Here is a 24,699-nt window from a genome sequence, read left to right on the forward strand (position 1 = left end):
TATTTAAAACTTGAATTTGAATTGCACATCGAATTCTCAATTCATTTTTATGTATGTATAACAATACAAAAATAATTAGATCATAAAAATTATAGTTTGAAAATGAAAGAAAAAAATATATGAAAGGGTGAATGTATAACTCACTACTGTATTTGTAAGTCCTTGTCCATGCAAACCCCATCCTCCATTTGGAGCACATACCCCTTATCTGTAACGTAGATATTAAAAAAACACCTGGAAATATTAGTTAGCTGATGACATTTCATTCCGTAGAAGACACAGTCTGTGAGCCATGTGCTGTGCTGTAAAAGCAAGTAGATGAAACGGGCCCAGCTGTAGCTTCTGTATACCTATACCCAGATAAATAAACTGTTAACAAAAAGGTTGATTTCCTCCGAACGGCTAGCTCTTGGAATCACACGGCTTAATACCCAATAGGGGACCCAAAGCTGTCGTTGCACTTACGTTGGCCGATTTCTCCATCACCTAATACTTCTTGTGCATATATATTTGGCAGCTTTCGTTTGAGAGCAATAATATTTTTTGCTTGCGGCATAACAATCGAAACGCCAAGCTTATGCCCTGAAGAGGGGTTTCCAGCTGCAATCAGAGGTCAGGGGTCGGAATGGAGGCAGCCATGGATCTGATGCGAAGAATGCCGCCTACGCAATCACAGGATGCGCTTAATAACTTGCTGGCTCTCCTTCCCGAGCACTCTGCCGACCTGCTCTCGCGCGTCGATCAGCCTCTCCAGGTAACCCCACTTCTCTTCTTATTTGTCCTTTCATTTTACCCCATGTGCCCACTGTATTTTTGGCTAAATTTGATAAATTCTAGAGCTTTCTTTTATTGCATTTTGTTTCGATCTGGCGTAATTCTTGATTTTTGCTCCTAAAAATAAATAATGTTCATTCGGACGGATGGCCGACGTATGGACTTCAACATTTGGTAAAATGTATACAGCGTCTCAAGGATATATTTTGTGCATCCACGAACTACGCAGTTGAATGCGGTAAATCATCACATTTTGATACTCTGAGAATACCACTCGTATGAGTAAAATATTGGGAAGAATCTTATTTGTAGTAAACATCGACTCTGGTGCCACTCAAATTCACCGTGGACTTGATCCCAACCTCGCCTGTTGGGGTATGCCTTAACCAATTTCAGTACTTTTTAATGTCGGATTTGAATTGAGGCCTCCCTCGTGAAAATGTGATGATTTTGCCACTTAAATTCATCCCATTGAACAAAATTTATAACGTATTTATGCGCATATTTAATTACTGAAAATGTGTTTTTTAAAGCCAAATAATTGGGTTTCTACAGGCGCAAAGCCCAGGGCATTGATGCCTCTAAGATTAGAGACTTCCTTAGCTCACTTACGATCAATACAGAGGATCCCATTGCAATCCAACGGAATCTTGGCCTCTGTGCTAACCACAGTGCATAGCAACAGATCGCAATGCTGCAAACAAAACTGAAAAGGCCTAGGCCGTAGTCTCACACAGATAACCTTGGAAAGGAGGCTGGTGACAGCAGAGTGCTGTCAAATCAGACGTATTTAGTTCAAGTATGTTGCCTGCATTCTTGATTTGTGGCAAGGTACTTTTTAAAAATATCAAGAGAGCCGAATTATGTTAATGTGCACAGATAGTCAAAGGCCCAAAATGTAATTTACCTAATTTGTTGGGCTGCAAGATTTACTTTGTACATTTCCTCAAGAATATGTTAATTGCTTGCTTCAATCCTGAACGGATTAGAAAATTATCAAGGGTCTGATTACAAAATGTAGACAGGTAAGCAGTGGCTTTTTGATAAAACTTGTCAGCAAGGATATTCAGATGTCAGATAAAATATGAATCATCATTGCCATTAAGATCAGAAAATGTAGTTTATGCTATTTACAGTAATGCAGAGTCAGAAATACTAGGCTCGGAAGCCTGAAGATTAGAATATCAATATATTAAATTATTAATCATTAAAAAATAAAATAGCCTCGAATTGTATAAGAATTGAAAGAAGTCCAAAACCAGCCATTATTAATGTCATAAAAAAGCATTGTATCACAAGTACTACTATTTCAATCATCAATACTACTTGTTGGTAGCTATTTTTTTTGAAATGTTTTGAGGAATAGCCTACGTGTGAGAAGTTAATTCTGCTCCTTACTGTTTTGTTCCCAAGTAATAATGTGATTACAAATTCTATTTTACTGTTTTAGGCATAACACATGTAACAAATGCCATTTGGACTGATACGTTTGGGAGTGACAGGACTTCAAAGTTCAGTGTACGTTTTAGTCAAGTTGGTATACTCATAGTTTAAAAACTCAGACTTGGCAACTTGAAATTTTGACTCAAACTTGGAATCAACTAACAAAATAAATAAATAAATATAAATAACACATGAGGCATTAGAGAATCCATTGTCTGTTAGAGATTATCAAAAAAAGAGTACAATATGCATCATAATATCTTTCAATGATTGAAGTTTGAACATCATTATAGAAAATGAAAATTACAAACCTCTTAAACATTTTACAATTTCTCCATCTCCTATTCATTTCTTCGATTTGGAAGGTAAAATTATCTTCCTCCAGAATGAAGGTATATCAAGTATGTCCTTTCCCACTGATTTTGTTGCTTCTACGTCTACTGCTTCACTCTCCAATTCTGCAAATTCTTCATTGTAAGCATGCCATCCTCATCTTCAGCACTCAAGTCAAAATATCAATTGCTGTCATCCAAGCAATTGCATCATCAATTTCTTTCCCGTCAACCTTCTTGACATGAAGGCATAAATAGCATTGCATAAAGACAAGGTCATTGAGGTACTCTTGAGTTAACACATTTCTCATCTTGGTATGAATTACATCAAACAAGCTCCAATTGCAATCACATCCAGAGGCACATCACAGGGTTGATACAAAACATGGATGGCTAGCCCCTAAAGTTTTTTTGTTTGAGCACCTAATTTTAGCACCACAAATTTGCAAATAAGATACACAAAATTATAAATTTCCAGACTAACTAAATTTATATCAACTCTATGTTACTGGGTTCTTCACCTAGGTACTTCATGCCCACTCTGGAAATGTTCATAGAGGACAGTCAAGCGAAGGCGATGCAAAAGTATCTTTCAAGGAGCAACTACTGCAGAAACAACAAGATCAAATAGAGCTGATTTTGGACAGGAGAGTTGGGTGCAATGCCAGAAACCGTAGTATATGGAACAACTAGTGAAGTGGAGATAGAGAATCAGTAGAAGATTCATTGTGGATCTCACAAGCAGAGCTGGAACACCTTGGATTTTCTCTAGAATTGGCAAGTGCAGGACTCACTTTTCAAATAACCCTGGGAATCTAATGTAGGAGCATCCCAGTAAACCTTATTGCATTTCACCACATAGTAACAACTTGGCTCGTGACAGAGAACATAACACCAACAACCTCTCCTATAGAGCACATGCGGATTTCAGTTAAGTTCGATTAGTATCTGGAAAGATATCAGCAGAAGATTGCAGTACATAACAGATAGTATGGAGTTCACTAGGTGAAAAATGCAGAGCATTTTCGGATTGTGTGGCAGCAAGCACGACATGTACAAGGCAGAATGGGACTAGGGCAACCTTCAAATGAGACTGCAGCATAATTCATTAACTCTTGGAACTTCGTCATCAGGATTAAGCTAACCTACATGTTTCATAGAGCATTGAGTGTTGGGCCACCTTGTGGCCGATACAGATCATTGCTAAGGCTTGGAACAGATATATAAACATCTCTCACATTCATAAGGAGTTTAGTTTGATGTATAGAATTAGCTAGAAGTTAAGAGTTTGGAAGTTAGCTGGCTAGGAAGAAAGTGAGTTGGAATCAAGTCTTTTTCTGAGTTTCATATTTGCAGGTAAGCTGTAACAGGCGTGTGGTGGCTTGTGAGACAATCTGTAATCTGCATGTAGTAGGCAAATAAGTATTCTGTTACCATTCTGTTATTTTGATTCAATAAGAATCTCTGGTCTCTTCATGATATTTCCACTGTGTTAACTCTAGGCTGCACAGATGGAGAGTCCTGTCCTCGACCCTCCATCTGTGATTGCATCAGAACATCTCTGCACATTGTTAGAGATTTTGTAGCACTGTATGTGGTAATGCCATTGCTTGGCCCATTGACATCGCATGGTCAATTTTATACATCTGTGCTTTCTTGTAGTTGTGTACATTCAGTATATGCACGATACATTCATTTTCTGGAATGATGTTTACACAACTGGTTTGGATCCAAAGATTTAGTTCTGTTTATGGTAATGGGGTTCTATTCAAATAAGTTATTTACTTATTTTGTGTCTTGTAGTCTTTGATTGAGCAGACAAGGTTTAGCTATCAGAAATTTGTTTGATTATCCTCTGTTTTTCTTTTGAGAATCACAATTTCTGTAATTGTCCCATCTTTGACATTAATGGAATGCGGGGTTGTATTTACTTTATTTAGGAGTAAGTTAACTTATTTAGGCGGTTCTTTGGGGTGAGCATTCCTTGCTGGAACTGCCAGTTATCTGGGTCAGATTTCAGTTATCTTACACTTTTTGATTAACTGATTGGGATTGCCTATGAATTGAGGAATGGAAAATGGGAAGCATGGAATATAAGAAATCTTGAGGGAAAAGAGAAGGTACTTGTCAGATTAAAAACAACAAAAAAAAAGCCAATATTATTCGGATAAGTGTGATGGCTGTGTATTACAGCTGTTGGTGTTTGGAGATGGAAACCTTCAGGCATGGCAATTCGACTTTCTTCAGGATGGAAACCCTTGTCAGGCTGTGTATAACAGCTGGAGATGGAAAATAGAAGGCACTTGTCAGATTAAAAACAATAAAAAAAAACCAATTTTATTCGCAGAAGTGTGATGGCCGTGTATAACAGATGTTGGTGTTTGGAGATGGAAACCTTCAGGCATGGCAATTCGACTTTCTTCAGGATGGAAACCCTCAAGGAGCAGATTGAGTTTTAGAGTGTCATTAGGGTCATTAGAAGTGTCATCAGTTTTGCATGTAGGGTGTGCCCAGGAATTTGTATCAATCTGGTAGATTTGAAATTGCATGTTGTTTGAAGAACACACACACACACACACACACACATATATATATATACTTTTCCTTACCTGCATGTCAATGAGTGATAATAAACTAGATATTAACGAAGGAAACAGAAGATGTCACATGAAGATAAACAGCTGGAATTTTTCAATAGGACGAGATCCTTTAAGGATGGAACATCAACAGCTCATAAATCTCTTTGCCTAGAATGTGTAGATGCCTGGTCCAAATAATGCCACTATGCCTTCTGGTAATGGTGCAGAAGAGGAATCCTTATCTTTAATAGTGAACTATAACACCTCATTAAAATAAGTCATTGGCACCAAACTATTGAGAGTCACTTTCTTGCAGAGAGAAGTCATGTCATAGTAAGAGGATATGGACGACCAGCAAGAGGATGCCTTGGATGTTCTCCATGTTGAGTACAGGGCAAAGATTGTTGAATTTCGAATAGACATATCCCTCATGATGAGATCCTTTAAGGATGGAACAGCAACAGCTCATAAATCTCTTTGCCTAGAGTGAGTGTGTAGATGCCTGGTCCAAACCATGCCACTATGCTTTCTGTTAATGATGCAGAAGGGGAATCCTTATCTTTAATGGTGAACTATAACACCCCATTAAAATAAGTCATTGGCACCAAACTATTGAGAGTCATTTTCTTGCAGAGAGAAGTCATGTCATAGGAAGAGGATATGGATGACCAGCAAGAGGATGCCTTGGATGTTCTCCATGTTGAGTACAGGGCAAAGAGTGTTGAATTTCGAATAGACATATCCTTCATGACTTGTGTACATTGAAGTCAAAAAGAAAAACTAGCAATTAAAGGAGACCCACACCCGATTGACCTCACAAAGATTTGCAAAGCAGATGTGGAAGCACTGAGGCACCATTTTGTTCCAGTCAAAGGGAGGATTGGAGGGCAACACATATAGTGGCACTCATGATGGAAGAGTGATCCATAACTTCATCAATCGGGGTTAGTAGATTATTTTAGGTTGAAAGTTGAGGACTGTATAGGGTTTGAGATGGTAGTGGTAGATTGCTACACATTGGCCTATAAGCAGGTCGTTTGCCAACTATAGGTGATATTAGATGTGTATGATATCACTCATGATTTTCATGTCATTATGCTAGGTGGAGCTCACATGGTTTTGGGCATCAAGTGGCTGCATCCGTTTTGTGAACTCACACATAACTACTAAATGATGACACTCAAATGTGTATGCTAGGGACAAGAAAAGACCGTTAGGAGTGTCATAGGTGTGTCAGCTCAATAGGTCTGAGAACGCTAGATAGAGAGACTCTTGGGCTGGGCCCAAGTGAGTTGGATTACAACATGGGTGACCATTGAAGGGGATACTGTGAGGCACCAATTCAGGGGACAATGAATATCATCTAGATATTTAAATCTTTTTAGACAAATATGCTTCTATGTTTAGGAATGCACTTTTAGGACTAACACTAGATACGGGTTTCCAACCTCAGCATTGTTACTCCATTGAGTTGGAGGCAAGGACGAGACTTGTTATCATGTCTCCCTATCAACATCCTCATGCCTACAAGGATGAGATAGAGAAAACTATATAGGAGTTGCTGAGTTTGTGACGCATTAGGCCCAACAGGAGTCCATTAGCATCTTTGGTAGTTTTTGTGAAGGAGGAGGATGCAACAATGAGGATGCACATTGATTACTGAGTCTTGAACAAGGAAACTATAAAGAACTGATATCCAATAGCCTGTATTGATGAGTTGATTGATAAGTTACATGGAGCAGTCTACGTCACAAAGATTGAGTTGCAGTTTGGGTAGCATCAGATTTGGGTTAAACCTAAGGACAAACATAAGACCGCCTTTGAGTTCTTGGTGATGCACATTTGGGCTCACCAATGTGCCAACCTCTGTGGAATTTACGCTTCCAAAGACATAGGTACTGGGAGAATTCATTGAGCAGAGTAGGTAGATTTTGACAGGTTTACGTGATCAGTGCTAGTGTGCACTAAATCAGCGCCAGTGTGCATTGCATGGAGAGGCACTTTGAGGTGGGGAACATGGTTTGCCTTGGGTTGCAACCCCACTTTTACAGTCCTTACAGAGAAGTTTGATGCATTGTTGAGGTGGCTTGTGAATTGAAGCTTCCACCTAAGAGCCAGATCCACAACATTTTTCATATATCAGTTTAAAAAAAGCAATGGGACAGTAGGTAAACCTCTTTAGCTGAGCTTCCACCTCTTGACAATAAGGAAAGCTAGTATTGTTGTTGGAGTAGATACTTGAGACTAGGGAGAAACGGTTCAGAAACTGTATATGGACTAAATTCTTAAATTCTTCAGAAACGGTTCAGAAACTGTATATTGACATCTTAGATCATCCAGCCTTGTCTTGCTTGAGGGCAAGCAAGTTTGGGGAGGGAGGACTTGTAATGTACCCCATTTGACATTAATGGAACATGACGTCCACTCCACTAATCCATAGCATTGAGTGAGTGGCTGGCAGCATAGAAATAGCAGATAGATAGGTAGTAGTTACTTCAATCAGGAAAAGTTAACTGATGGAATAAGGTGTTTGGGTTGGAGTGGGCATTCCTTGTTGGAGCTGCCAGTTATTTGGGTCAGTTTTAGTTATCTTAGACTTGACAGTTAACTGATTTAGTTATCTTAGATTTTACAGTTAACTGATTGGGATTGCCTATGACTGAGGAATGGAAAAAGGGAAGTAAGGAATATAAGAAGTGTGGGGGCGAAAGAGAGCTATGTACCACAATTGGTGGGGTTTGGAGATGGAAATCTTCAAGCATGGCAATCAAACCATCCTGGGGATGGAAACCCTCAAGGAGTAGATTGGGTTTTAGAGCATCTTCAGGGTTATCAGATGTGTTATTAGATTTGCATGTAGGGTCTGCCTAGTAATTTGTATCAGACCAGTAAGTTTTAGTTTTCATGTGTATCATTTGCAGAAAATATAAAAAATACAATTTTTATTTATTGCGGGAGCATATCTGGGTTTATTATTTCTGCATTTAGTTGAGTTTCTTACAATTGCTGTATGTAGTTTTTTTCTACATTGCATTGCACTGGATGGCCAGACCTCTTATCTTTGATTTACTCTCTTTTAAGTATGTTTGGAAATATAATGTCACTAAGATGTATTTGAAATGTTTTATCCCATTTAGTTTTTATGTTTTGAATTTGCATAGTACGGACAAGTGCTTTATGAATTTTCATATAAAGTCACCACATAAAATCTGGAATGATAGCTTGTGGTAGTCAAGCCAAAATTTTCGGGCTTAAGACCCATAAATGAAAGGCCTAAAAGCTTAAAAGCAGTTACTCTATTGAATTTCTAGGGGTATCTTACATTCATTTAATTCTATGTTTGGGTTTTCTGAAGAATAAATATGTATTACATTGTTTTTTGTGTTAAATTTTATATCAAGATAACAATTAATTATCTGATCTATAATCTGGCAAATGAGCAGGTGGAAGTTGATGTAGACTCAGGGAAGGAGTTTTTATTATGTGATTACAATCGGGATGGTGATTCGTACAGGTGCTTTGTAGTAAAAATAGTTTTCTCCACAATGTTTTCAGGCTGTTTATATAGGAAACATCTACTGTTTTTGATATCGCTTGTCTTTCAAATATCAAATATTGTTGAGAAGCAATTGTATGAATCTTTTTTGCTTCGTAGGATAAAGTATTGTCAAAAAGCATGGGTCTTAATTTAGTAGTGAGCAGTTGTGAACAATAGTATGAAATATGAGCTACATTTTGGATATTTATGTTATTGCAACAATACATAGCCTAGTTCACCAGCTTACAACAGAGACTTGCTAAATGAAGCAATGCAACACGACTGTGGTGATGTCTCTTCTTTATAGGTCACCTTGGTCAAACAAATACCACCCACCATTGGAAGATGGGGCACAGCCATCTTCTGAATTGCGAAAGCTGGAAGTGGAAGCGAATGATATTTTTGCCATTTATCGTGACCAGTGAGGTCCTTTACTTCCCTTGTCTTTGACAATGCTTTTGTTGTTTGTAATCTAGTTAGTAGGGGGTCCAAAGAACTTACCAATATCATAAGTTGCTGAGGAAGTAATAGCAATTATTTTATCTGGTTATGTGGATAGGTATTATGAAGGTGGATTCTCTTCTGTTTACATGTGGGAACCAGATGAAGGAGACAGTTTTGCAGCATGTTTTTTGATAAAGAAGGGTGCGTTGTATCACAATTTATATTTGGCAAAGAATTAAATACTCCCAATCTGAATATTTTCCATATATTCCTTTTCAAATCTAAACTAAACATTGATTTTTGGAATGGTAAATGAAGATGGTTCACAGGCAGGACAAGGTCGAAGAGGTTTCTTACAGAAAGGTGTATGGGATGCCATCCATGTCATTGAGGTGAGCATTTTCCTGCAAAAGAATTTCTGGATTGAATGCTTTTCTTATCCTGCAGATGATCTACCTATACATAAAAACTATGTTTGTATTTACAACTATAAGTAAGCTTTTGAAACATCATGGTGTTGTTCAGGTAGGAATCCAAGACGAGGGTACAGCTCATTACTGTTTGACTAGCACTGTTATGCTGTCTATGACTACAAATGACCAATCCTCAGGCACTTTCAGCTTGTCAGGGTCAATCACTCGTCAGGTATTTCAATTTCTTCATGTATTGCATATGATATTGACTTTGTAGAAAATAGCATATGGAATATGTAATGTAAGCCCCTAAATTGTAATACCACAAATAAACCCCTAAATTGTAATTGTTATGAACAACTTTGTGGCCAACATGGAAAACACTATAAAAATAAATTGCTGATGTATGTTCATCAAGTTATGACCCATGCAATGCCCTTCTCACACAATGTTTACGTGACATTTTCTTTTTTGATAGGTGAATGCTGGGGTCCTTGCTTATAGTACAAAAATCTGAAAAACATCCAAAATATACAAAGATACACAAACAGAAAAGAAAAAGACTGAGCCCTCCAGAGAACCCGAAGATACCTAATAAACTAAAAGCCAAAAGAACACCTTGACCATGATGGCACTGCACAAAAGCCCATTGATGCAGCGACCATCAATTTCTAAAAGAACTCCTTTAATTCCCACAGTAAACAACATCAGGTTCTTGCTGAAAGCAACCTCCTTCCTCCACAGGAAAAGGAGGGCCTCCATAGACCACTGCAAACTTTCTCCAACTGAGTTTGAGGTTTCCATTTGCAATCTCTTTGTTTACTATTTGCTCTTCTTGTGCTTTCCCAAAGGCCCACAACTTTCTTTGGTCTTTTTGGATTCTGTTTGTGAGATGGTTAAAATAGCTCTAGTCAATAACTACTCTTCACTAGTCTTCCTCTTCCTCCCGGCAATGTTAGAAATTTGGAACACTGCATCCTGCAAACGCTTTGCCTCTGATCCATTGGTCTTTGCCATCAACTCATCCTCAGTGCTAGTCTGCTAGGTAAAATTGAAATCTTTAACTGACCCGTGCTTTCATTTGGTAAGGTAAACTTTCCAGCCACCCAGATGTCCAGTTTCGCCCTGGGTTCGGCTCAGGTTTTCCCCGGACGAACCAGCTTGTCTGGGCACGAACCCTGGCCGAACCCAAAGGTGAAGCAGACCAGGACCTGAACCCGAACCGGACTGGACCAGTACCAGCTCCTGAACCCTGCGAGCCCTGCAACTTAGTTTAAATGGGTTCTTAGTACACTCAGTCAAAAAACAATCATGACTCCTCCATACGAAATCCACATTTGGGCTTCTAGATTTCTGAATCCATTTCTGCAGTAGAACTGTGTGATGTCCCACAGAGGAAGGAGAATGAAATCCTACAATCTTGTGCCCTATCTTCTTGTAATGAATGCACCTGAATGGCAGCCCCTTGAAATTCACAAATTGATTCTGAAACACCTGTGAGGATAAAATTTTAATGGGATGAATGATAGGCTTTGATATGTCAACCATAACACAGACTCACATAAATCTGTTCTGAAAGTCAACTTGCTCATTGTCCATTTTCACAAGAACTCATATCTTCTCATCCAACCTATTAATCAAGCCAGGGCCTCTCAGAACCAATGGGAGATTGTACAGTTGTACCTACATTGGAATTCTAGTGATTGGAGCAGACACAGCATCAAAGAAAGGCATCCATGGATTCAAAAAAACATCAACCCTTAGAAAAAAAGTAGGACCATTATTCTGCATAAATTCTCGATGCTTAGAGGTCTGAAATAGAATTAGAAAAAAACCACCATATTGGAGAGAAAAAAGACTCCACAATTCTGTTCCAAGTTGATTTCATCAGTGAAATAATCTCCTCAAGATTCTGATGCTTCCCTAGGCATTGACACAAGAGACCTGCAGCCAAAATCCCCTGAAATCAAATTTATACACTCATCAGAAATATGAAGATCCTCGTCTGCTAAACAAACCTCATTATCTTCCGGATATAAAGGGACTGAAGCCTTATCCGCATTCCCAGAAGCAGGCAGATTCTCCAAACTGGGTTGAGCGCTACAGTTCTCTTTCCGAGAATTTGATTTCCAGATAGCTTTCCATCCACAGCTGAAGCCCTTTCCAAACACTTGCCTGAAGAAGTCAAAATCTCCACACGGATAGGGGAAGAAATGCCTTTCTCTAGAGAGATCTGGCACTTGCAGTAATTGCTGCACAAATGAAATGGATTTGAGGAATTTCAGCATCTGTGAAAACCTTTGAAGCCAAATAGAAGTCTGCTTTCTGAACCCGCTTTACCCTGATTACTGGCAAGTGGCAAAGTAACTTTGGTGGGTAGATTCAAAAAACCCTTCTGAAGAGAAAGCTTCCCATTTTTGATTTGCTCTGTCTCCAACACCGCCTTACCCTTAATCTCATTGCACAGGGATTTCTTCCCTTGATTGAAAGAAAGAAATGCCTCAGTGAAATGGTCAGCATTGGCATCCTCCTCGTTGCCTGCTTCATCTCTTGCTGCTGTGCTTTGCATTGCTTCCATTAGTTCAATGCAATTTTTTAATGCAATGACAAAGTTACTTGATAGAATTTTTTTCAATTATTTATCATCAAGGACATGCACTTTTTCATAATTGACTTCAATAGTCAGATGATATTATTCACAATAAAAAGCTTCAGTTCTAAAAATGCCAATTCAAATTGCGGAAGTAACCACCTAAGAAATTGCTATTGTTCTTTTGTGAATCCGAATCTCTCCCTGCGGATTAAAAATGAAAATTTGGAAGAATTTCTATTACTTTATAAATATGAGAAGAAACAATATTGGAATCAGATGTGAAGAATATGATTTATATAGTCTCTCTTTGGAAATGCAGCAACCAATTGGTTTTGAATTTTCTTCTGTTCACAATATCCAGATATTCCCCTTCAATACAGTGTTACAAAAAAGCCGTTTTCTGATTCCAACATGACCTAGGAGTCACATGCAGTTCTATTCCTGGTTGGGAACACCTAAACTAGACCCTCGTTATTTCCAGTCATTTTTTGTTACCTAGTTGGCAGGTTAAAAGTGGCTATTGTTTTTTGGGCATGAAGGGAACTTAAAGAAAATTAATATTATTGACAAATACTGCATTTGCTTTAATATTTGGTTCACATAGTCCAAGAATTACATACATGCCTCCCTCTTATTTTACGTCAATGTAAATCTAGGGAGGAGGTTTGGCGTTTCACCCCAATTTAAGTTTTTCTGCAATGTATAAGTTGCTTTTTGAAGTATTGAATCATTATATGCTAAAAGTTGGAATTTGGTATTCCCAAATTTCCAAATCCTTTATATTTAACAATAGCAGATCATCCAATACAATATACATACATGCATGCACGCATGGATATATATGCACATCCATATATGTGTGTGTATATGTATATGTTTGTATGTATACATGCATGCATGTGTGTATATACACGTGTATGCACATGCACTGTACGTGCATGTGCATGTGTATACATATATACACACACGTGCATGCATATATACTCCCATACAGACATCTACACACAAATGCCTGCATATATGCACCCATACAGACATCCACACACAAATGCATGCATATATACACTCATATAGACATGCACTCCTGCATTTATACATACGTGTGCATAAGCCACACACACACACGAATACAAAAAGAAATTTTTTGATCAGGAAAGAAATATTTGTTTCCCAATTATGAACAGGAAGAAGATATTTATAAAAAGCTCCCTGAAACCACATACTGAGCACCATAAACTATAGCAACTTTCTTAGTAGATAAATTCCAAATAAACTGTAATATTCTTTCAAAAAACTGTCATCCCTGGGAAGACTGTTGGGTTGTTTGCTGCTCTGATGCCGAAGTATAAGAATAAACTTTGCACCAACCGTAGAAAAATCACTATTATGTTTCTGAAGTGCAATACTCATATTTATAAGGTTTCCAAGTCATTTTTGATACCCTTGCATGACTCTAAAAATAGTTTAGCCGGGAAAATAAAACTAAACGATAAAAGCTTTGTATAAAGCTTATTTGGAGCTAAACAAATAATCTTCCAAGACATTTAAAAACAAAGCTATATTTTATCAATAACTGATGCTATTTTGGATCAATTGTAAACATAAATGTTAGGATTCTTTCAAAAATAGTCAGCCCTATGAAGGTTGTGTTGTTTACAATGCCAAACTTGTGTCTTGTCACTCTGCTCTGTTTTGACCCAGTACACTTGATAAACTTTGATGGCTGCTTTGATCTCTTCTGGGTTGGACAGATACGTGCTTCTTACTCTGGTTTCATTTATACTCAGGACCCTTTTTATCCACCACAGATTCCTCATATTTATTTTGTTCTTGCTTTTCAAGATCCACAAACTTGTCTAACTCCATTTCATTTATTCTATCCTCATTAAATCCTGTAGCACTGGCTAGGTATTCCTTCACTTGCTTAGTGAATGTTTTTGCAAGCTTGACTTTCTCCCTCAGGTTATTCTCTGCATCCTTTAATGGGCAAGAAATAGTTTCCAAAAGTGAAGAAATTCCATACTTCGTTCCGTCAGTCTTAGAGTTTATTTCTATTAGTAGTACATTTATTCCCACCTGTATTCTCTCTACAAAGAATTTGAAGGATTCATTCCACTAATAAATAATTTTTCTTATGGCAAATGAAAATACCAAGACAAATGAAGATCTCTTCCATTGCTGCTGTTTCCTTAAGATCTGGGAGGAATTTGGACCATTCTTTGAATCATCGTTCATCTCCTTCCCACATTGCTTTATTATTTCTTTTTGCATTTGAAACTTTTTCTACGATGTTACTGATTGATCAATTACTTGGAGTTCTTTAATCCACAATTTTTCAATCCATATAATGCTGTCACAACTAGATCATCCCAAGCAGGGTTTTCCAAGCATGCAGTCCATGCCAATAAACACTCGCAAACAGAAATAAAAAACTACAAATAATACCAGATTTACCTTGGGAATACCCTCTATAAGAATTTGTTAAAAATTGCCAAGATCAAGATCTTAATGAATAGCACAATAAGAGAGACAAAATATTGATAAGAATAAACTGTATTCTAATCAAGGTGCAAAATACCATCAATTGGATCATCAAAATTACATACAATGAAGATTAGCCACAAGAGGGGTGGATCACCCACCGAAGGTGGAATGTAACAACAAGATAAGACCACAAAAGGTGGAATTTCTCCTTCAAACAACTTCCCTATGTGCACACCTCCATAAGCGTCTCATATCCAAACTACTATGAAATACATTAACCTAAGTCAACTTAAGTAAAGTGTAATTATAAGACATAATTTACACCAACACCCCCCCTTAAGTGCAACTTAGGGGATTGTAGACTCAAGTTAACAATGCAAGATGGGTCCCGGCTACAAGGCCATGTTAGGTAACCATGTACAAATGCAATGCAATCTCTCACAAATAGAAAAAGGGAGAAAACTACATGGGAAAAAACTCCCCACCCCCCCCAAAAAAAGAGAGATGAAAATACAAAAGAACTCTCAAAGAAGTACGAGAAGGAGAAAACCTCATGTGAGGAAAAAGTCCCCCCATAAAAGAGAAGAAGAGAGACCAAGTAGCCCCCCCTCAATGTAGAATCTACACCAATGGTAGAAGTTTGAAACTGAATGAAGAAATTACTCCACGATCATCAAACAACGTTCCTCCCCTTAGGAAGAAATAAAATTATAAAACCAAAGGTGTATCCATGAAGTCTCCCCCATCATGAAGGGAAGATGTAGGAAAAAAACTCAATATGAAGGGAGTTTCTAAAAATTGCTCAAGTGTCCCCATGTCGATGCTAAAAGTTGCCCCCTCCAAATTAGGCATACTAGGCCACATTGCTGAAAAAGGCAATCCAAGATCTTGTGGAGATGAATGTAGAACATGATCCAAAGATTCAAATGTTTCCTCTAAGGATAAAGAGACTTCCTCCAAGTGTTGTACACAAGTATCCACAATCATGTCAATCTCGAAAGAATGATCATGTAGAGAATGAACAAGAGGGTCAGAGTGTTCCCTCGCAACAACTGAAGAAGGATCATCTTCATCAAAGATAAGATGAATATCATCAATGATGTCTCTCAAATCTGCAATGTAAGACTACACAAACAAACCTGCAATGTCTATCAAGTAGTCATCCTGAGGAACTATAATTGGAAAACAAGGTATATCCTGCTGCACTGAATCACAAGAAGCCAAAACTGTATCAACATTTGCATCATCAAATGCAATAGGAGATGCTATATCAATAGGAGGAGATGAAATGCTAGTCTCAAGAATTGGGTCACATAACCAAAGTTCTCCTGGATATTGGAATTCACACAAGTGTGATAATCATGTGAAGAATCAACCTCATCAATAGGATCAAAATCTGCAAAGGAGTACAATCGAATGCATAATCCACCACCCCAGTTGCAATGATAGCTCTACTCTCCAAGTCTCTAATGATAACTGAATTAGGTGTGAACTCCACAGTCTTCCTTGTTGCCTCATGAGTGATCTCATAGATGGAAAGAAGATTGTTTGTCAAATGAGGTACACACAACACATCATTGAAGGAGTTATCCCCAATAGCAATAGATCCTTTCCCAATCACATTCATATATTTATGATTGCCCATCAAAATCGGTGGCATGTTGCAAGGCTTAAATGAAGAGAACATAGACTGCGAAGATGCCATATGATGAGAAGCTCCTGAATCTATAAGCCATCTCCTTGAATCATGACTTGTAGTAGCACATAGAGCTTGTCCTTTACTTGTCCCAAAAGTGTGATCCTTTCCTTTATCAAATTCGTTTTCTTTGGAAGAAGAAGCCGAAGTAGACATTCTAGAAGGCAAACTGATTCTATTCTTCTCAAGAAGATGTTTCAATTCATCAATATCCTTCTTGTAACAATGGTGCTCATCATGTCTTGACTTATTGCAATATGCACAATAAAGCTTCTCCTTATATGATTTCCCCTTAGGTGAGGATGTAGAATCACCACGTTGTGGAGAGGATGATTGTGCTCTATCTTGTTGTGGTTTTGGCTTAGACTGCTTTTGGTTCTTGCCTTTTCCTTGATTGCTTTGATTCCCTTTATTAGCCACCAAAGCTTGTGACTTTGAAGATTTGAGAATCCCCATCTTGTTCAACTTTGATTGCTCATGCATCAACATTTCTGTGAATGCATCAAATGATGGTGGAGTGTATGAGGCACCTTGAGTCAACCGATGGGTGTGAAAGCTAGAAACAAAGGCTGCATACTTTGATGGAAGCTTGTCCAACAAATTGTAAACCATAGATATGTAGTTCAGAATCCAGGTATCTAAAATACTTTTGTTAAATTCTGAGTAGTATCAACCTCAATGGATCCATCTTAAAATTGTGAGAAATGAATTTGGAAACCATGCATCTGAAAAAGATATATTTTATAGTTTTAGGAAATAAATTGCTTATAATTTGACTTCTATATATAATGATTTGCCGACATTGTCACTTCTTTGCCCCCTCTATTTAGAGATTTTAAGGCGGCATAATGCTATAAGCTGGGCAAGAATGCAATATTTATTTTTTTATTTTTTTGTTGGCTCGTCAAGGCAGATAAGTGTTTATCCACTTCACAAAATGACACAATTCCAACATCCCCCACTCCTCGTTGGCTCCTATTGTATAACTGTTTTGGTGTAATAATGCAGGGATTTGCCAGATTGGTTGTAACATGATACTTAATAGACAGATTTTAATGCACAGTAGAACTTCAGAAATAGTTTTACAGTGACACCCAAAGCTTCTAACATTATGCTAATTGACATTGCCCTTTGAAGTGAATCCATCCTAGGAAAACTCCTACTCCCCCACCTGCATGCACAAAAATGCCCCTATGGTCTTGTTGAACTCCACCATTCATGCTTAATACATGGTAGATTCTTGACTTTCCTGCTACTAGGTTCTCATTTAACGTCTATTTTTTCATAATACTTGTACTTATTGTTGGCACATAAATCATAAAAGAATGGCCATTGTCGCATGCCAATTTATTTTTGATAATACATGTATTTTTCTAGGCACTTCTTTCTACACTAGTATTTGAATCTTTTAGATGTTTAACGAAATGATTGTTTTACATTGTCAATTTCATTATAATACTTATATCGTTCACAGTTTATAATAATATTTGTATCGTTCATGGTATAGATGACAGCCGATATGTCAATTGCTGATGGTCATTTGAGTAACATGGGACGTATGATTGAAGAAATGGAGGGTAAACTGAGAAATGCATTGGATCAGGTTGTATTTGTATTTGTTATTTTCAAAAATCTGTATAGCAAGCTATAGAATTGTTTGTGACAAAACCAATTATGTGGATGATGTGAAGGTTTACTTTGGGAAAACAAGAGAAATGGTGTTGACGTTGCGAGAGCCACTTGGTGTCCTGACTTCAACATCATTATCAGGACAGAGCTTGCAACAGACTATTGCAAGTGAAATTCATCGTTAATGGTTGCCGGAGATTGGTTTAAAAATATTCTTCTACTATTTTAGCAGTTGTGAATGTATAGTATTGAGAGATTTTGAATCTATGTATGTATGACTTTTGTATAATCATACATCCTTTATTTGCATCAAATAGAGTGGATTTAGTGTGGAAGTTTTGATTCAAAAGTTCAGATTGCTGAATACCAAGTGAGGGAACATTTCGTCTGCAAAATCTAATTTCTGCCAAACAGGATTAGATTTTGTTGTGGTGAGAGATTTGAGGTCGTGTGTGTCTGATGTATCCTGTGCTTGAAATGAGTCATTGTCACATGTAGCTTTGTATCTTTGAGTTCTTTTTGTTATAAATTTTCCTCCCATGGCTGCCTCAATGAACTACCATGGTGGTCATACCCTTTATCCTTTTGAATTTTATATAATATTATTCTTGACTTAAGTACTTTGGGATGATTACTAATCATCTTGGGTGATATCATTCCTGTGAAGGGCAAAGCGACAGAACATATCCATTCACATGTATATTATTGGCATTGGATGTTTTAAATGAAGTCTCATAGAATCAGCGCTTGAAATAGATGTATTGTGAAGAACTTAAAAGAAGGTAAAGATCTATGTTTTAATCTAGTATTTTCATGGGTTGGAAATTATAAGTGTTTACCATGAATTAAATAAAATTGTTATAATATGGATGATATAGAATTTTCATGGTAAGAGATGTGTTTGCTGATATGTGTTGGGAACATGGGAATTTGGAAGGAATGTTCCTTTTTTAAGAATTGGACAGACTTCTCCATTTGTTGCTTACAGATTTAAAATGTAAATTAAAAAAACACTAAAACTTCAAAAAACCATAAAAGGGGGAGGTCTGTCATTTCAAATACAGAACTGCATATTTCTATTTAGAATTTCAGCTGCTTTGAGTATGGTCAAACTATTTTGATAGTCGCACCCCACTATGTTCCCGTGGTCCCTAAAACTGGGTTAATATTTTATCGTCCTCAAGACTCCATTTGCCTTCCCTCACCTCGTAATTTGGAGAAACATCGATTAATGTGTAGACATTTTCTAAATTCATTATAGATAGTGCAACAAGAAATTTGGGCCTCTTTTCAAAGATCGTACTCTTTAATTTAAAACTAAATAAACGGTGCAACACAGAATTTACCTCACATGTTGAACGTTCGTTACATATTGAAGATAATGAAAATGTATGATATTAAATATGAATAAGGATGTTTGAAGCTCACAAGCCAAATCACTACATCCCTCGTCCTGGTTAGGGTAGGAAAATAAATAAAGATAATTAAAAGCTGAGGAGGGGACGTGCTGTGACATTTTCACACATCGTCCCATTGCAAATGGGATCCTCACTTTTTGCTCTCTAGGATAGTTGTTTTAGTCTAGTCATCTAGCCTAGCAGTAGTTCATTGTGGAGAATAACTATCATAGATTCAATGCACCCAACTCATCGAACAAGGAGAATAACTATCACATGTGGAGGCACAATGTTCAATGTACCGAACCTCATTATTTATAAGTTGGCTTTCAAGGAATGACATGTGTCCTATTCATTGTAATTTTACTATTGGTCAAACGTTAAATGCTATGTTATGGGTGTAACAAACTCTAATTAGGGTTTCTATCTTTCAATCTTGGCCATTGATGTGGATTTGATCTTGGTCATTCAATTGTAATGAGGGCACTATAAAAGGCTCGACTCTCTCATTTGTAAAGGTTAATACCAAGTTAATAGTCAATAGTGGAATAATAGTTCAGTAGCAAACAATAATTAGATAGCAACTAGAGGAGAGTAGGTTGTGAAGACAAAAAATGTTGCCAAGTTTATAAATAAACGTCATTTTCATTGAATTTATGGTGGAATGTGTTGTTTCTTTTGCATAATTGCATGGTTTCTTTTTGTATCCTCATGTTAGATTGTGTTGATTAGATGGATGGAAGCTATTGTGGATGATTAATGGTGAAATTTGCATGTTCATACTACTTTATTTCATTGTTCATACTACTTGTATTTCACTGATTGCTAAATACTTTGTGTGGTCAATTGAACTCTTTAAAGGCTTAACTTTGATTGCTACTCACCCATTGATATGCATCTCATTGATGGTGTCTATGTTGTTGGTGGTGATTTGAACATCATAAGATTACATTAAAATATCACATTAGGTTTGTGGTGTTGTTGCTTTGCCAAGCAACATGGCAAAGCAAAGCCTAGTAGAATTCCACTAAGTCATTCACAATTTCTTACATTCCTAGGATTAGAATAGCTTCCTAAACTCTCACCCTTTTTATCTTTTTTTTTCAAATCAAGTACATTTCCATGTTCCAGTAGCATTCGAACATTCAGGTTCAATGTAAGTCCCCTTTGTGATTCCAACAAATCACATCGCAATCACTGATTCTATCCATGTATAAGGTCAAGATCTAACTATTAGAACCTTGGAGTCGTTTCGTTTGATCACATAGTTTAGCATCTAAGAGGTCTTTTGTCAAAGAGAGGATAAGATGTTCAATATTTTATTCTATGTTGCATAGTGCATAAAAACACATCAACATGATGAAAATATTAAAGGAGGTATGGGCGACAATCATGGAGAAGAGAATACTGTGAGCAATGAATAACCAAGCAATGCTTGGTCCAAATCATTAGTATTTCCTATTGTTAGATCTTTTGAGAAGGTAAGGAACATATTCATAGAGATATGTCATCCAACATTATACTTCCCATCATAACATAGGTTTTTAATCCACTCACATTAATTTATGATATAATTTGTTCTATAATTAGTGGTATAAATATTTAAAGCTTGCCATAGTAAACTCATTGTGTCAAAACTTACTACCAATATTTCAACTAATTTTGTATACCTCCATGACACATTATTGCCTTTAGAATGTTTGGGATTTCTTGCCACCATAGCTTTCTTTTTCTCATTGCAAACAATTGTGGATTTTTTGTTGGCATAATATCATTGATCTAGAGTATTTTTAATGCCTACATCAGAAATATCTTCAAGATAGAACCTATAGATGAAAAGAAGGTAGCAATTCTCATCACAATGCAAATACCAATGGTAGTTTAGTTGTAGAGACCAAGCATTCTTTGTTGAGGCTCTTTTGGTTGCTAAGGGAGGCTTGTAAATGCCATATATTAAGGGATGTTGCTAGGTTGAAGGGGGAATTGTAGGGCCAATGTGTATGTAGAATTGGCAAGAAAGAGAGATAGCTAAATTGTCAACAACAATAAAGGCATCTGGAAGGTGACACTTTTGGAGATTTTGAGGTTATATCTTCTAAAGCTCTTCTCTACAAATCAAGCTTGTCAATTGAGGCATCCATGCTTGATTCTCTTGACCATATAATTTCTCAAAAATCCACTCATTATCCTTTTAAGTCCAAGTTGGAATAATAGAGAAATTGTTCCTTAGTTATTCAAACCAACATCTATTATTAGGGATTCTGATAGGCATGTTGCTTTTGGTGTGGCTTTATCATTCCATGAAGTCTCTATTAAGGTTATTTCTACTACATGTTCTACTCCTATTGCATTGGCTGCTTCTTCTCAACTCTAGTCTTCTCAGGCTATCAATGTCTACCTTTCGCCTTGTCATCTTGTTGTTCCTCCAGTGGGGGTTCACCTTTTGTTTCCCCTTGTCATGGGGTCTTGGATGCTAGTATTGCTTGAAGTGTAGTTTGTAGGAGGAAAGGTCCTCCTATCTCATCCCATACTCTTTTCTTGTATTGTGAAAGATAAGTTTTTCATTTAAGGTTGGGACCTTTGTTTCTCGTTGGTTCTTTGCTCCTATAAGGCCCCACCCATAGATGAACATTACATGCTTATAGGGTGATGCTTGGGCCCATGGGTGATGCAATGATCACAATTGTTCTTTAGTAGTTCTAGTCTCCTATGGAGGTGGAAAACATTTGGGATAAGCTAGGGCAAATGTTTATGATACTACATCAGAGGTCTAGGTCTAGATCTAGATCAAAGACAAATCCATTTTAGTAGGAAAAGTGAGGTAGAGGAGGAATCATTGAGGGAACCTCCCCTTGAGTGATACACAATTAACTCATGTTAATTTTCATCCACTTTGTTATATTGGAGTTCAATCACTTACAATATTAGATATTCCATTACATGCAATTTGAATATTATTACCAAGTTATGAATGTGCATATTTATTTTTATGATTATTTTAGAATTATGTTTGTATTGGGAGGACAATAGTGCCAATGCAATGCAAACAATATTAAATCTTGTAAAGGTAAGGTCAAATAATTGCATATTATTTATCTCTAATTGGTTTGAATAATCACATGTCCACATGTTTAAGCTATATATGTTTTATCAGCTAATGCTTATTTAATACACGTTTTTTTTTCACATTTTGCCATAATGTGTAGAGGTGATGCATGCTATTTTTTTTTTTCTTCATATACATGAGTTCTTTGGCCTAAAATGATATAGTATGATGTTATTAATGGGTAATAGACAATGAGTTAACAAATTACGGAGTAGGATAGGAGCTAATTTGTATGTTCTCTAATTATTTTTATATAGTATCTTTACATATAGGTATTGTTCACACTAAATCCCACAATAATACATTGGCTTGTGCCTCCTCCCAATATTTGGTGCATATACCCCATAATATTATAATCACTCAAGTGAGGAAAACCCTGAAAAATAGATATGATAGACACATAAGCAATAGGAATAGTAGGAAGGTATCATTAGGTCCATAACATCCTTCTATGCACTAGGTTTATAAAAATAAACAATGAAAGTGTGAGCTAAGATCATTAAACTGTAAATATAACGAAAATATGATGATAAAAAATATTGCAAGTCTTCAACATTTAAATATAATTTAAAAATAATAATAAGCAGATATCGTTATATAAAAGAGCAAGCAATTTGAATAATTTCACATGCAAAGAAGCATCTATATATGACCACTAAAAGCGTGCAATATTATTTCAATAAGACTCAACATATCATTGCAATGCAAGTTACACAAATAAAATATCAATTAGAGATACATGAGAAGCTGATAAATTATCATTGAAAATAAATTTTCAACATATAGAATATCACCATTTGATTTTTACCATACAGCACTTATTTTAACTAAGATTAGCAATTGATGCAAAACTATAAGGAGTACTAGGAAAAGGGTTCAAATTAACCAACTAAATACTATGATTATGATATGCATCAATCTAAGTATTATACAATCCAATCTTGATGGCAACTACTTTAGTAGTAACTAATATATTTATTGCCGTGACAAATATTAATGTGGGTTATACAAGGTAGTAGTATCCTTAGAATGACGCGTGCTGTGAATTTGTGCCATAATCAATTATTTGATGATGATAAAGATGATCGATCCTTTCATTCTTCATAAGGCTACTTGATTTATGATCAATCTTAGTAGTTGTCTAAACTTTACCTTGTTTCCTCTATATGTTGCCCTGCCTTAGATTTCAAAAGGCTAACTTACATTCCTAACTACATCGATCCAAGAGTTTGGTTATAATATTTAGTATTGTATTTTTTATGGTGTTTGTAGAGGTACACTCTCATAGTTTTCTTCTTCATTTTTTAATCTTGTCATGTTAAGCTCTTGAGGGAGTGGGTAGATTCATAGTTACATGTGTCTCACATATATTTGTAGCAAGAAATATATATTCAATTTAAACTTCTTCTAATAGTGGTATCTTTTAAGTTATGTAAAGTAATTCTTCTCGTAGAGAAATCACCCTGCTTTTCACCTTTGATAAGTTGAGTTGTTGTGATGGATTTACCAATTGATTAAAGGATGATACTTCTAATAATTTGTTGATAATATTTTAAATGGATTATTCTAATGTGTTTCTAATGTGTTGACTTAGTATAGTATTATGTTTCAAGATAAGCAAATCAAAGGCTAAGAATGATATTATTATGAAACAAGGTTTCATCTTTAGACAATGATTTAAATGGATTTAGTTGGTTCAAATGGAGAATGGTTCATCTTGGAAGCAAGATTATATAATCATTGAGAGTCTTCTAAATAATGTTGTAATATAGTATGAATATGATACTGTTACAAATATGAGTTTGTGTTGTCATTGTGTCAAACTTGTTGATACCTTTGGTTAGGATGTGTGTTTAGTTGTCAAACATGTTGGTATCTTTGGTCCAGATACATGTTCAGTTAGTGCAGTAACAAAGGATTGATTTAGTGTTCATACAAATGCGTGGAAATCGATTGTGGATAGTTCATATGGTATATCCAGTTGAATTACGATTTTTCTGGAGTTTTGGAGAAGATCCTAGTGAACCGCAATTGGTATTGGCTAAGTGTGTATGTTTTGGTGAACAATTTGTCTGAGTATATGCATTGCATTCCTTTGCCTTCAATAATTTTGATGTTGTAGTTCAATGGTTTAGCTACGTTAGCATCTGATGATGCTATGTGGTGCATCGACAAGTTTTTTTGGTGGTCCACATCATGTTTTGAGTTAGTTTGGTTAGTGGGCATTAACAATTTTATCTCTTGCAGCCGACCTATGATGTTTTGGTTCGT

The 24,699-nt window shown here is 36.5% G+C and overlaps 1 protein-coding gene across 2 annotated transcripts; it reads left to right on the plus strand.

Moving 5' to 3' along the window:
• The first annotated feature begins 264 nt into the window (after nucleotides 1–264).
• On the plus strand, nucleotides 265–18,542 carry LOC131072207 (probable F-actin-capping protein subunit beta). 2 transcript variants are annotated; one of them, XM_058008292.2, is made up of 8 exons: nucleotides 265–754; nucleotides 8,572–8,642; nucleotides 8,974–9,087; nucleotides 9,226–9,311; nucleotides 9,444–9,502; nucleotides 9,636–9,755; nucleotides 17,804–17,899; nucleotides 17,988–18,542. In XM_058008292.2, the coding sequence occupies exons 1-8, from the start codon at nucleotides 626–628 to the stop codon at nucleotides 18,108–18,110; spliced, it is 798 nt and encodes a 265-aa protein (XP_057864275.1). In that variant the 5' UTR covers nucleotides 265–625; the 3' UTR covers nucleotides 18,111–18,542. The 2 variants fall into 2 exon arrangements, with proteins under 2 accessions (XP_057864275.1, XP_057864274.1); XM_058008291.2 differs by having other exon boundaries at nucleotides 269–754; nucleotides 9,429–9,502.
• The last annotated feature ends 6,157 nt before the right edge of the window (nucleotides 18,543–24,699 follow it).

The sequence above is a fragment of the Cryptomeria japonica genome, chromosome 6, assembly GCF_030272615.1.
Source record: "Cryptomeria japonica chromosome 6, Sugi_1.0, whole genome shotgun sequence".
In the NCBI taxonomy this organism is placed as follows: Eukaryota; Viridiplantae; Streptophyta; class Pinopsida; order Cupressales; family Cupressaceae; genus Cryptomeria; species Cryptomeria japonica.

Excerpts from the sequence above, each read along its gene's own strand:
- LOC131072207 (XM_058008291.2), top strand. The coding sequence starts at position 626 with ATGGAGGCAGCCATGGATCTGATGCGAAGAATGCCGCCTACGCAATCA. Across the intron at positions 9,756-17,803 it reads CAGGGTCAATCACTCGTCAG|ATGACAGCCGATATGTCAAT; the intron begins GTATTTCAATTT and ends TTCATGGTATAG. Across the intron at positions 17,900-17,987 it reads TGAGAAATGCATTGGATCAG|GTTTACTTTGGGAAAACAAG; the intron begins GTTGTATTTGTA and ends GATGATGTGAAG.